At 34.7% G+C, this 15,123-nt stretch overlaps 1 protein-coding gene across 1 annotated transcript in view; it reads left to right on the forward strand.

The window, feature by feature from the left end:
• The window catches only part of AKAP9 (A-kinase anchoring protein 9), a 120,729-nt gene that overhangs the window by 41,120 nt on the left and 64,486 nt on the right, over nt 1–15,123 (forward strand). Inside the window, 12 exon segments of the mRNA XM_037386447.1 lie at nt 2,035–2,088; nt 2,488–2,658; nt 5,139–5,294; nt 6,305–6,502; nt 7,294–9,178; nt 9,181–9,737; nt 11,294–11,465; nt 11,468–11,506; nt 12,227–12,283; nt 12,286–12,305; nt 13,746–13,884; nt 14,386–14,483. Of these exon segments, the coding sequence (XP_037242344.1) occupies nt 2,035–2,088; nt 2,488–2,658; nt 5,139–5,294; nt 6,305–6,502; nt 7,294–9,178; nt 9,181–9,737; nt 11,294–11,465; nt 11,468–11,506; nt 12,227–12,283; nt 12,286–12,305; nt 13,746–13,884; nt 14,386–14,483 (3,546 nt within the window).

Genomic DNA, 15,123 nt, shown 5'->3' on the forward strand with positions numbered 1-15,123 from the left:
TTAATGCTGAAGCTGACATCTGGATTACAGTCTTCATATATTGCAGATAAGTGAAAAAATAATTTTAAATTAAGATGTTTTGAAGGTAGTAACTCAGCCCCAACTGTCTTGTCTGTTCTGACACAGAAGGATTCTTGTCGTGCTAGAAGTTGCCAGGCTGCTCTTGAGTCTCCCATGTGCACAGCACCCTGCTGCTGTGGTTTGGCTGCTTTTTCCATGGATTGCAGTGCAGTTTGTTGTCTTGTTGTGTTTCAGTTTGCACTTTAAGAGAAGGCATAAGGCATTTGAAAGGAGAAGGTACCAGATGAGAAATAGCATGGACTACCGTATTACTGTGGTTCATTTCTGTGATCTCTAAGAGTTAGGCTCCTGTGAAATGAGGCAGGATTTCTGAAGTTCCAGGCAGTTGTTTTGAATGAATATAGCAAAATCCCTTTTATAAGTGAAAGGTCTTTTGTAGAAATTTCAGCTGCTGAGGAGTCTGGAACATTTAATGAGATAAGGCTTTTATGTCTTTCCTAGCAGCGCTTGTTATAAAGCAACTAAGAGTCTTTGTTGTTCACAGGAAGAGAAGCATGTCCACTGTGGTAGATTACAAGAATCCTATACTACATCTTTATCAATTAAGCCTAAATAAAATGGGAGTTAAAAAAAAAAGGAAAAGTGTTTCAAAATAGAGTTTCTGTTAAACTACTAGTGTTATTAATCTGGGACATGCCCCAAAATCTGAATAAAGACGTTGGTGCCAGGCGTTGTGTAGATGCTTGTATGTCTGAATGTAGAGCGAACATCTGGCAATACACAAGCGATGTGCAGTGCCTCTGTGAGTTGCCTGGACTGCTGTTTACTGCAATTTTCTTAATTCTTTCTAAAGTAAAGTAATAATCTGCCTGTGTTGTCTTCCTTTTTACTGGAAGCCAGGAATTGAAAGGGCACTGTGTCAGCTCTGCAAATTTTTGTCTAATGCAAGTTTATTCATTCTCTTAATACAAACTTGATGACTATATCGATCCCATTTCTAACTGTGCTTATTGCTTTGCTCAGGCGTAATAGTCCTTTGTAAGTAAGCCCTAATCTAGACTATGGCAAAAGTCTGAGCAGTATAGCTTCTTTCTTTCATGGAAACATAGTATTCCGGTCTGAAACACTGTGATGCATGCCTTTCAGTCTCAAGTAGCGTTATTTTGTTTCAGGCTCTGATGTAATAGAAAGCTCTGAGGGGAAGTACAGCTATTACTGCGTTCTCATTTTAAAACATTGGTCTGCTCCTTTAAAAGCCTGCCTGTCTGTTTTATGGTTACCCAGAAGTACACAACATAATTCTTTTCATTTGGAGGTGGTTTTTTGACCTGTAACTGCCACTTGGGCTTCTGCTTGCCTTTTGGAGATTTGTCCTTACTGGTTTGCACAGTGTGTAGAACCAAAATTCTCACAGAAGCTGAAAGGGATTGCAGTGTGAGGTGGGTGAAAGAGGATTTTCCCCAAATGTCTTATGTTAAATGCATAAATTTTGCCTTGTTCTTTCAATTTTAAGAAATTCCTTCAAATTGAGGATAAGAGTCTTATGATACTGCCTTTCATCTACTATTGAGAGATTGGTGACTTTCAGAAAGAGTAAATCTTGGGGGCGTATAAATAACGTTTAGAATGCATAACTATGTTTAGTAATATAGAGAAATATTAAACAATTTTAAATGCAATAGTACTGCATTTTAATAATTTTAAGTATAAAGCTTTGCATTGACCTTTAAATCTGAATCCCTCTGCTTTCTTTAGATGTTTAAATTCAAAATATGGGGTTTGGTTTTAGACAGTAGTATCCATTTTTGCAGTTTTGGGTGTTTTACCTGTTACATATGCTTACTTTGATGCAATTTACTATATATAAAGCTACTTTGTATTTCAAATGAAATTTTTGTAGCATAAAAATTCCTGTTGGTCTGCAGGAATCCCCACAAAAGATTCAAATGAATGGAAAATAGAAATCAAGGTTTATTTCAAATAATAATGTATTTAGAAATTGTCTTTATACAGGTAAATGGTTGCAGTTTTGTGACAAGAACAGCTATACCTGCAGACTTAATCAGGGTACAGTATTGCAAATTGAATGATAATACTAATGGTAAATACTAAAAACCTCAAAACAATTTGTTCTGAACAAAACCTATGTTGCTGACTAATACTTTATTTTGCATGCTCTGCTCTGCATCTACATTATTTATTATATTTTAATATAGTGTGTCATTAAACTTGAAATTAAAAACAAATTACTACTTCTATTAAGGCTAAGATTATAAAGCAGAACTGGCAGAAATGCTTTATGTTAGTGCTTCTGAGATGTGAATTATACTAACAAAAGAGGTTACCATGGCAATAAGATCTTTGATGCTGTCTTGTATGTTAATGTTCTAAGGTGGCATTTGATATTTTAGTTTACTGTGATAAAGCATAAAAAAATGGCGTGTTAAGGAACTTGGATTGATTTAGGAAGAAGAATTTGGAATTGGAGAGATTTGTTCTGAGTATGGAATGCAGCACTCTCACATGCAACTAGAGGTGATGGAGGATGAATTGGCTGGGAAACAACAAGAAATTGAAGAGCTAAACAGAGAGCTAGAAGAAATGAGGGCAGCTTATGGTACAGAAGGATTGCAACAGGTATAATTACCTTATGTTGCTTTCTGCTTGCTACTTGGTTACATGCAAAATTGCAGAGCATCACCTGAAAGAGTTCACACTTAATGGCAGCTGTTCACAATGCAGTCAGTGTGTGATACAGAATTACACATAATTTCTTTCAATCAATACTATGCACTCTGTTTCTTTGAATGGCATTTCCATCGTGTGTCTTGCTTCTCTGTATTTTGTGACTAAAATTCCAGTTGTCTTTGAAGTGACTTTCTTCAAATCAGGAATGCAAAGACAATTTTCTTCAAGGAGAGCCCTAATTCTTCTCTAGTTGTGCAAAGACTGCGTTTCTTTAATACCTTTCTTTTGCTCCAAGATAAAAAAACCTCAGGTTTTACTTCCTAAGAAATAATATAACTAGTTGATCCTTGAACGAAAAAGATATTTTGTCAGACTTCACGTCTGGAATACAAGGCAGCTGTGTCAGAATGTTTCAATAAACATCTTGGGATTACAGGGAAGTATTTTGTACTTTAGAAATGCCATTGGAATTTAAAGTTAGATTGTAAAGTAAAGAATATTCTTCCAGTTCAAGCAAGTGTGGCAATGCACTGGAAGCAGTGCTTTGTCATGCTTCATGTCTTACTTCTCTCTTTTAATTTGGATTAAAGTCACATCATTGTGTTTTTCTATTTGTTGCAAACTACTACAGAAATTGTTCTAATATTGTCATTTTTGCAATCATATTATTGCACAGTTATAATTTTTTCTGCTTTCATTTGTATTTTTCTGTGAAAATGGATGTTGTATTTTTCCACCATACTAGACTGATCTTGTTGGTTGCCCTGGAGGAGGTGGTTTACCATTCCTTTGTCTGTTGGTGAATTTCTGGTGTTGCATTTTAAGTCAAACTCAGCTTCTGATTAGTGTGTCTTTTGTCTGTGTTGCTAAACATAATAGTAATAATTACAGCGTAACAAAGAACATAAACATAATTCTAGCTTCTCACAATTGTGACTACTGCTAGATTTTCCTGAAAAAGCTGAAAGTGGAAATGTTTGCATTTTTTAAATGACTGTTTACTATTTAAAAATAAATTAAAATATATTAAAGCAAAGCAGGCTGTGGTACAATAATATCTTAATAGTTGCAGCATGTTTTTTTATGATAGTAGTACAGTGCATATTATCTCGGTTGAGAAATGCATATAGCTTGTTTTTCAGAAGAAACAAAAGAATTGTAAAAGGGGAGTGTGGAAGATACCTTGTTGCTTTAGTTCTGCCTGTTGTTTATAGAAAAAGATTGAATTATAAAAGTTGAAAATTATCATAACAGTGTGTGGATTGGAACAGAGATATTTATTAATTCAATTTCTTTGAACAGATGCAAAAGGAAAGGTATGACATACTTAAGTGTCTGATCTGTTCCTAATTTTCTCTATTATAACAAACATCTAGTATTTCTACTAGGTCTGTGCTTTTATAGTAGGAGTTCAGTCTTGTGAAAAGAACTTTACAGGAATTTCCTCAAATTCTTTGCATAGTTTGGCTTGTTTAAGGGACTTCTGTTTTTTGTATCCCCTGATAATGTCCCTATCCTCTAAATCAGTAAGCTTTATCTGGAAGCATTACAATTTTAACTTCGAGACTCAGGGTGTAACCTGGAGAAGCTTCTTTTGGGGAACAGTTTGGGAACAAACCATCAGTCATCCTCTATAACTGTTTTAAGAAATTTGCAATATGTAGAGATGAAGATACCACTAGTCTTTAAATAAGTTCAAATAGACATTTAACCAAGTAACACATGTATTTATGTAATTGCACGTAAAATAGTTGGAATTAGTATTGTGGAATTCCTGTTGGCCTGATTGTAATCCTACAAAAAAAGTTAAACAGTTGCAAAGGATTTTTTTCTGTACTTTTGTCATTTCTTCATCATTACAAATTACAAAAGATTCATCTGTTAGGTACACTGTGTAAGTTTTGCAGCTTGAGCTGATTTTCTCATGTAGTTATGAATAATTTCTCAGGGTTCACAATGTAGAGTACTGCATGGTATCTATTACATACTTTTAGTATGATGAATGCAATTTATTGCATTTTCAGTGAAAGGTGATATAACTTGCATTTATTGTGGGAAAAGTGTGTGGACATGAGTAGTTGTACAAAATTGCTGAAACACTATTAGGTAGATTACTCTGGCTTCCTTTATGATGGTTTGTTTATGTGGCCACACTTTTTAGTTTAAAAGCAAGTTAAATACATAGCAATTAACCTTCTTAAAGGTTCAGATTTTGTTCTTTGATAAAGAGAAGTCATATATTGTTAGGTGAGGGGGGAAATTCTGTTTCTGAAATTTTTATAAATAGGGTTTGTGAAAACATAAATGCTCCAGTAGGTCTGTGAGACATCTTTTAAATTGAGAGGGTAGGGATGAATTTCTAATTAACTAGAATTAGCTAGTATTTTTTTTTTAAGGTACACTAATAGTTTAAATTTTATATTTTGTAGCTGCAAGAATTTGAAGCTGCTATCAAAAAAAGAGATGACATTATCACTCAGCTCACTACTAACCTACAGCAGGCACGGAAAGAAAAGGATGAAACTATGAGGGAGTTCTTAGAGCTTACTGAACAAAGTCAAAAACTGCAAATTCAGTTTCAGCATGTAAGTTACAGTGCTACCAATATTTATCGGTTTTTGAAAATTGGTGTCACTTTGGATGGTCCATAAAAGGCTACTTCCTTCAGAAACACAGAATTTTTGTGCATTTTTGAAGAATTGCTCTCATAATGTAGATCAGCAGTCACTTTAGGGTCCTACAGTTGTCATTAAAGTACCTGGTTTATTGTACTAATTCACTATAGAATAGTAAAAATTAGGCTGTTTTCTTTCATAGTATATGGTAGTAGCTTCTGATAAATACTGGGTAATGACAGTTATTTTAGGGGAAAACACTTGTGTAATTAGCTCCCAGAGCTTTGGGCAGAAATCCAGCCTGTTCCCTTTGAAATCAAAACAGCCAGTCATCAACTCTGGTGGGCCCCACCACTTCATGCTCTAGTCCTTCCTGTATTTTTGGGTAAAACCTGCCTCTTGTGGTGTTATTAGAAGTTAATTTAAATAACAAAGTTAAGTTTCAGAGAAGCATTTGTTCTAAAAGCACTAGTGACTGAGGTGCTCTGTTAGCCTGTGTGACCACAGTTTACAGTGTTGCAGTTGATATTGTAGTATTTTGTGCTGTTTAAGCACCTTATAAAGCTCTTTTGAGCTTCAAGTGGATTATATTCTGAAGCCTGAGTTATTTATTATTAAAAATCTGGTTATGGGGACAGTAATTGCAACTAGTTCATTTTACTACTTAGAAATGTTTCTGAGACACTGCTGTCCTGTGCTAGCTCACCATGAAATGATTTAATATTGAATATCTTTTATTGGTTAGCCATCCCAAATGAATAAGGCTATATCAGTACCTCCTAAAAGACCTTCTAAAATTTTGCGATAGTCTTCAGGCCTGTGATGTGGAAGAAGAAAATAAAGATCACTCTTTGTATGTATTTTTTAATACAGTAATAACATTATTTAAAAAATAATAATAAAAATATTGTTTATATGTAGTACAAGCTGTTTCTGAAGAACTTGATGTATTTTAAGTTTTATTTTTTTTAACATTCAAGTTGCAGGCAAGTGAAGCACTAAGGAACACCAGCCATAGTTGCACAGCTGCTGATTTATTGCAAGCCAAGCAACAGATAATTTCACATCAGCAACAGCTAGAAGAACAAGAATGTCTGTTGAAGAATTACCAAAAAAAGAATGAAGAGTTTGAAGTGCAGATTACATACCTTCAAGACAAAATCACAGCATATGAAATGGTATGTTCCTTACTAGAAAGATCACTTTTCCTAATCTGTTTGTTCCTTTCAGGATTTTATAGTTGCTTTGAAATATAAGGGCCAAATCACAGATTGTGAGCGTGCTGTATATAATGCATACAAAGATTTTTCTAATTTAATTTTAATTCTAACCTAATTTTAAATTTAAGACTGCTTCTGTTAACTAACACGTAATACATGCATAGTTTAAACCTGAAATTTTTAAATCAGTAATATGTATCATGTTCTAAAAAAATGAAGAAATATTTACAACAAATTATGAAACTATACTGTATATTAGAATGTCTTGATTAAATTAGATCATTTTGTTAGGAAAAAAAATTAAAATAACCTGGTTGAACAGTCTTTTCTGTCTTAAGGAAAGAACCAGTTCTTTTCTTCGTGTAATTTTTTTTATTATCCTTCCTAGAAAACATCTTAAAAGTTCCTAAAAAAATAAAATATCATTAACAGTGACAAGAGACAAAGCTTGTACCAATTTTTATTTTTTTTTTTTAAAGTATCAGAGCACAACTGGGGAAAATGGAAGTAACTGGTGTTTTTTGATTTTGTTTGGTTGTTTTCCTTTGTTTGCGGGGGCAGGGATTGTCACTTATTCCAAAGGTACTGAAAGCCTTTAAATGAGGTCAACAAATAATTTATATTTAGTTCTTATAAATGATCGCTAGCCTTCTAAAAAAGGCATTGTGTTTAATAGCTAAGTCTATAAATGTTCTTATATGTTCAGATGAACTAAAAATAAGAACATGGTTTTTGCTCATTTTTTAAAGGAAAAACAGAAAAATGAGGGAGAAGATTTGAGTAAACTACAGGAAAAAGAAGCATTAGTTGGAGAGCTGGAAGCAAAACTTGGAGAAGAAGAAAAAAATTCATTTCAGCTTAAGGAAAAATTATCAGATGTCAGTAAATTGCTTGAAGAATTGAAAGAACAGATTTCACTAAAGAACCAGGAGATAAGTAACATGAAAGTTGAACTTGCCACCTACAAACAGAAAGAAAGGCAGTGTTCCGATGAAATAAAACAATTAATGGGAACTGTGGAAGAATTGCAGAAACGATGTTATAAAGACAGCCAGTCTGAAGCTGACATTGTGCAAAGAATGGAATTAGAAACACAAAGGAGACTGGCACAACTTCAGGCTGAATTAGATGAAATGCATGGGCAGCAGATTGTACAAATGAAGCAAGAATTAATTAAGCAACATGCAGTGGAAATAGAACAGCGTCTTTTGCAACAAAAAGTAGAATTGGAGAAAACTTCAGGTCTGTGTTTGAATGAGTATGTTAATGAAGATCAAATGCATTTAATGAATATTAAAATTAATGAATTGAATGTAAAATTGCAAGATGCTGATAATGAAAGGGAAAAAATAAAGCAAGAGTTGTCACAACAAATGGAAGTCATTTCAGCTGAGAAGTCTCTTCAACAAAATAAAATCGAAGATCTTTTCCAAGAGCTGAATTTTTCAAGAGAGCAGGTTCAAAGAGCCAAACAGACTATAGTGGACATGGAATGTAGATTAAATGAAGCTGAAAAATACCAGATTGTGATTGAAGATTTAAAAACTCAGCTGGATTCTGCTTCTGAATTTAGGAAGGAATTGGAATTAAAACATGAGGCAGAAGTCACAAATTACAAAATAAAACTTGAAATGCTAGAAAGGGAGAAGGATGCGGTTTTGGACAGAATGGCTGAATCTCAAGAAGCAGAATTGGAGAGACTGAGAACAAAGCTGCTGTTTAGTCATGAAGAGGAACTTTCCAGACTTAAAGAAGACTTACAAAAAGAGCACATGGTGAACATGGAAAACCTTAAAGATAACTTGAATATGCATCATAAACAGCAGTTAGATGAGGTACAAAATGAAATGAGTCAAAAGATGGAAGCCATGCAATACGAAAAGGACAACTTAATTACAAAGCAAAATCAGTTGATATTAGAGATTTCAAACCTAAAAGATTTACAGCAGTCTATTGTGAATTCTAGATCTGAAGAAATGACACTTCAAATCCATGAGCTGCAGAATGAGATTGAAGTGCTTAGGCAGGAGGAAAAGGAAAAAGGTACCCTTGAACAAGAAATTCAGGAGCTGCAGCTTAAAACTGAGTTGATGCAGGAACAAATGAGGAAGACAGAAGATAGCTTTAAAAAAAAGTGTTCAGAACTTGAAAGGCAAAATAACATTCTGAAGGGGGAAAACAAATCTCTGGAAGAGAAATTAAAAAGTATGTTGGTAAGCTCTGAAGAAAATGTCATTTTTAACAACAGTGTTAGCTCTAAGTCAGAAATTTTGGACTTGCAAAAAACGGTAGAAAAGCTGATTACTGAAAATGAGCAACTTAAAAACCAAAATGGTCAACTCCAAGAGGATACTGAAAGGCAGAAGAGTGTGTTTGCATTTACCGAGAAAAAATTTGAAGCTGATTGTGAAGAGCTGCAGAAAGAATGTGCAAGTCTTCTGAAGGCAAAAACTGAGTTAGAAGAGACCAAGAATAAGCAGGAAGCTGAATATAAAAGCAAACTCAAAGCTTTGAATGAAAAACTTCACCACTTGCAAAGCAATAGATTGGTTTTATTTAAGACTAAAACTTCTGATTTTGAAGGAAGTAAAGAAATCAAGGTCTTCAGGGCAGACACATTTGAGGCTGGAGACGTTGGAAAGATATGACAGAACTTATGGAAAAGCTCGAGGTTACACAGCGTGAGAAACTGGAATTATCCCTGAGACTTTCGGATCTCTCGGAACAGTTGAAGTCAAAACATAGTGAAATTTGTCATTTAAATGAAAAAGTTAAATCCTTAAAAGATGAGAAAGAACAAGTTGTAGCAAAATGTAAAGAACTAGAAGTCATAATTAGCCATGCTCAGAGAGGAATTAGGAGTAGTAATGTCACTAAGACAAAATGCTCTAAAGGAAAATCTCTAAAGACTGCTGCTCCAGTAGCTGAAAGTAGAAATAAAACCCCTGGTCCAAGGAATAAAGTTGATGAAAGAATAAATCTAAGAGGAAATCTAGGTTTGGATAAAGATACCAGTCATGAGGTAACAAAAAGAAAGGAAGTTGAGCAAATGTTGAAACCAGAACAGCAGTCTTTTGTAGAACATTTGCATGGAGTGACAGACAGACTGACGGATGAAACATCATTAATAGCCATTGCACAGAGTGAACATAATACTCTTCAGCAGCAAGTGGATGCCTTAAAATCAGAACAGGTATGTTACATAAAGCAGTGTAGAAAATAATTTACCTATGAAAATTTGTAGGACCTTGCACTTGGAAATTTGCATCATGTTTTTCCTATTAGCTACTTTGAAGTACAGATGTGTGGTTGTGTGTGTGTGGCAGTGTAGCCGGTGGTTGAAAGTGGTTACTTGAATGACCAGAATGGTAATCGTACTCAGTGTGTATGAAGATAATGTTTTTCAGTGAAAGAAATATTCTTCCCTTGCATTTAATTAGATCAACAATGACAACAAAAAAAGGTAAGGAGAAGAGGCCTGTAACATTTCACACTTTGATATAGGATTTAACCTACTTGAGATGAAAACTTATTCAGGATGTAATTTAATCTGTGATTAGCTTTTCAACTTGCTAAGTAGTCAATTCAAACAATATAGAGATAGTGAAACTCTTAACTTCTTCAGTTATCTTTTGTCAAACCTGTGAAATATCAAGCTTGTGAAAAACTAATCTTCAATCATCAAGATCTCTGTGTGTATGCTGTTACCACTTCTTAAGAAATGTATCTGGATGTGAATGTGAGAAGAGAAGCGTGTGAAGATAAGTTACGTGTCATGTGATTGTTACCAATCTCTTAGTTTTTCTGGAGAAATTTTTCTCATATTTTTTGGTATTGTAAATGAATTGCAGGTAGTATGGAAAGGATTGTAATTTGCTAGTAAAAATAGCGAAGTATTGAATTACCAGTATTTAATTAGGTGCTGGAATCATAAATCTGCCTTTAAATTTATATACAGTGATGAAGTTGAATAGCGTGGTGCAAGAAGTATGCAACCAAGTTTTCTGTAGAAATAGATGAGAACAAGTCTACTATTTTTCATGTTCTAAAAATGCACCTAGCAGTGAACTAATACCACCATTGCCTACTTCTATGTTGTTTTGTAGTTCATTCATTTCCTAAGAAATAAAATCACAAGTAAAGCCACATTGGAAACAGTTCTGAGATTATAGAAAAAAGCTACAGCTGTGTAATATTTGTTTGGGGTTTTTTATGAGGATGTGAATAAGGGTCTTGCAATTTCCTGCCATAGAACTAAAAAATCATTATGGTCCAGAAGTGTCTATAAAAATATGTTCAGGTTTGAACTCTAAGTAGCTCATTATTGGCATATCCTAAACAATAACCAAAAGTGCAGGCTAGAACTACAAGCCGTGGAAATCAATGTTTTTAAGGTCTACTAATAATACGGTCTTCTTTCCTGTATTTGGAGTGAGCTTTCTTAGCTTACTTTGGTGGTGATAGTGCTTTCACTTCATCAGGTAACATTTGTTGAGTTTTTATCACTGCAAAATAGTAATTGGAGCATATTGAGTTTCGTTGGTTTTAGTTCAATTTTTAGTTTAAATTTAAGAAGTCTTACACTATTTTGTTACAATTCAATTTTCCAACCTTTGTATATTTAAATTTACCTAAAGTATACCATATATGCAGTATTCCATTCAACGCTATTGATTTCAGAAATTTAAGATGGGACTTTTTTATTTTCCTGTTTCTCACTCATTGTAAAATGTGTCTTTTTATTCAAAGACTGATTTACGGCTACAGATGGAAGCACAGCGCATTTGCCTATCCCTGGTTTATTCAGCTCATGTAGACCAGGTTCGTGAGTGCTTGAAAGCAGAAAAAGAGAGTGCTCTTTGCAGTCTTAAAGAGGAACTTGTAAGTAGTCACCTGCAAGAGATGAATGATCTTAAAAACATGCTCAACTGGAGCTCCAGACCTTGAAAATTCAACAAGCAGGTAACTTGGCCAAAATTATGGCAGTGAAGCTCTATGATATGTAAGTGTCTTTAAAAAAAAAATCACAAAGTTTGTGCTGTAGCTATCCAATAATTGTTTTTGTAGAACATTTTGTAGTGGTTTTTACCAACATTGCTTACCCCATTACAAGTAGTCTATTATTGGTTTACTTAAAAAGCAAACAAAAGTAAAATAATATAAAAGAAGGAACAGAAAGTACTCGTGTTTTGCCATTTGTATTGGGTCGAATTAATGTAAAGAAATATACAAAAGATAACATACACAGTTGTATTCCTTACTAAATAATAAGCAAATGCATCAGCAAAATATTTTTGGCTTGTTCTGTTCTCTGTTCTTTGAATTCCTGCATTGACTCCCTGCCCACATTAGTTAAGCTTCTTTGCTACTACTTCTTTGCCATAGTGAGCTTTATGTTATCATGATGGGGTTTTTTTGTGTCATCCCATAATTTGCCCTTGCATAATTTTTTGGCGTAAGTTCTTTGCCCTACAGTATGTTTCTGTAAAGTTTCTAGACATCACTAACACACCAAAGCCATTTGTTACCACTTCCTCCTCTTGAAATGCAGTTCTACTATAAGTGAGTCTGTGTGATGGAACAAAAGAAAGCCGAAGAGGCAATGTGACTGAGGCAGGAAATTAGGCCTTTGAAAAGTTGTTGTGCATCTAGTGTTTACAAATTATTCATATTTATTTATAGATGATGAAGTCAAATCTACACAAAGACTTATAGAAGAGCTGAATGAAGCTGTAACTGAGGATGTACTAGGCTTGCTCAGGTAAGATTTAACAAAAGCCTTTTTAAAAAGAAAATTCTGAAAACAAAAACATGTGTACAGAGAGTCCTCGTATTTTCTGCATAATTTCCAACAGGGGTTTTTTTTGCAGCTTTTCTCTTTGCATTGATCTCAAAACAGAGGACTGCTAAACTGACCTTCCAAATAACAAGGAGTTTTGAATATTTTTCCCCCCTGCTTTTATATCCTTGTTCAGACAATTCTTCTGTCTTGTACCTAGTCTTAATCTTCTGTCTAATGTTTCTCTTACATCTACTAGTTCAGAAGTATTTTTTTTCTTTCTGTGTGTGTCTGGCTCTATGTTTGATTTAAACAGTCATCCAATGTCACACACATATTGACGCACGAGGACATCACACTCATATCTGCAGTAAGATAGTAATTTCTTTCTTAGCTGCAGGATATCTTTCAAAGACTTAAGTGTCTAAGAAGTAGTAAAATTGCTGTTTATATGTTCTCAGTAATCAAATATTATAAGTAAAAAATTTAAGCTTATTTTTAGTCTGCGTTCTAGTATCAGCCACAGTAATACTACTTTGCCATATCTTTTGGGGAAAATAGACAACAGCACTTTTTACTTGGAGAGCCAACTTAGGAGAGATTAAGCAGGACTCAATGGTAGCTCACAGAATGTAGCAGCTAGATGAGAGCCTGACATCAGTTGTTTCACAGCTGAGAAAGAACGCTGCTGTTATGTATGTTCCATGTTGGGCTTTGGAGGAATTGTGATTTTACTTTTGTAAGCTGAATTTGCTGTCTATGGAGTCCAAAATCTTTAACTGAAGAATGCCACTGTGTGCTCTGAGCAGCCTGTTTCTTTTCAGGATCATTTATCTTCAGAAATTGTACAGATAAATCTTCTCTTTGCCTAGTCATGGTAAATATGGTAGCTATTCTGCTGGCCACATAACACCAACAAACATGAGGCGTTCTGGTTTATGATTTGCATGAGTTTTCTTATGCCATCCCCTTTTATACTATTTGTTGAATACTTAAGGACATGATGAATGGTAATCTCTAAAGAGGTACACATTTCTGCCTTAGGGAATCCTCCTTCCAAGTAAAATTGCGGTTTACAAGAATGAGACATTTATAACGTAAATTTGCTTTCAGTATTAATGAAGGAGGCCTTTCTTTGCAAGATTTTAATACTTGGCAGTTCCAAATTAAATAAGAATTCAAAAATATATGTATTTATGTTTTAGCTGAAAAGTTTTTCCATACCTGTTTCTTTTATCAGGAGTTTTAAAGATTTTCTAGGTCCTTATGACAGAACAAAACATCTATGCCATCATTTCCACAGAAGATAATATTCACAAAGTACTACTTTCCTGCCAGCATTTTTCTTGTTTTGTTTTAGAATTGTGATTGATAAATTAACAAAAAATTCTTCACTTTTTTTTTGTTTAATTTGTTATGCAGGCTTTGTGTTACAATCAAAAGGAACATTCTTCACCTGCTGTAGAAGCTGGTGATAGGGGACAGGATATTTTCCACGAACCTGCTGCTGTGAAAGAAAAACTGAGTGTAGAATTACCAATACATAGAGGTCAGGCTCAAGGTAATGACATTGTACTATCATGCTGGTTAAAAGAAAATAATAAATTACTGATTTCAAGTATTTCAGACTGGCAATTATACCATTGGTTGTTCAGGTGCTGATTAATGTGACTAAATAGCTGCTTTAGGGATTTCCTCACTGTTCTGAACCACTTCTGATTTTTTTTTTTTTATTATGGGTATTTTCTTGTGCTGCTTTCATTGTAGTGGAAATTGGTGAAAAAAGTGGTTTGGGTTTGTTTTCCTTCCCCTTCTCCTTTTGTAGAAGAAGCTAGCAGCTTTACCAAAAAAATCATATATATCAATACTATATAAAAATGCATCCAAAATTTGGAAGGGGCCTCAGTTGTTTCAATAATATGTAATGTTTATCAGATAATTCTTCATTAGAGAACTTGTGAACAATTCACTGTATTAAAATTGTTAAAGTTTGTGGTAAAATGTTTGATTTCAGTTTGTTGGTTGGTTGTGTTTTTTCTAAGTCCCTGGTTATGTTGTTTAGCTGTGCAAGAGCGTATGGATGCACTTCTACACAGGATAATGGAAGAGTACAGTAGGCTGAAAGCACTTCAAACACAGCTGATAAAGGATTGTAAACAGGTAAACATTTTTAATATATATAAGTGTTTGAATTTTCTCTTGCATGAATTCCCTCTGAACGAGCAAAGAATGTGTTTGCAATTGTGTTTATGTATTGTGGTTGAGTGCAGAGGAAGGCAAAGATTTGATAAAATAGAGAAAGCTGCTACCCACGTCACAGAATTGTGGAATGGCTGATGTTAGAAGGAACCTCTGGAGTTTATCTAATCCAACCCCTCACACAAAGCAGGGTCAGCAAGAGGAGGTTGCCTGGCACTGTGTCACATGGAATTTTGAGTATCTCCAAGGATGGAGAGTCTAGTGGCCAACCTTGTCTTCTTCAGGTTACACATTTCCAGTTCTCTCAGCCTGGCCTTGTAAGACAAATGCTCCAAGCCCCCCATCCCCTTTGTGACCCTCTGCTGGACTCATGCCAGTATGTCCATTTCTCTCTTATACTGGGGGTGCAGCACTGGAACCGGCAGTCCAGATGTGCCTCACCAGTGCTGGGTAGAGAGGAAGGATCCCCTCCCTTGACCCTATGGCGAACACTCTTCCTAATGCAGGCCAGGAGGCTGTTGGACTTTTGTCATAATGGCACATTACTGATTCCTGTCCAACTTGGCGCCTAGGCCCCCACGTCCTTTTCTGCAAAGCTGCT

The sequence above is a fragment of the Falco rusticolus genome, chromosome 4 (assembly GCF_015220075.1).
Source record: "Falco rusticolus isolate bFalRus1 chromosome 4, bFalRus1.pri, whole genome shotgun sequence".
NCBI lineage: Eukaryota > Metazoa > Chordata > Aves > Falconiformes > Falconidae > Falco > Falco rusticolus.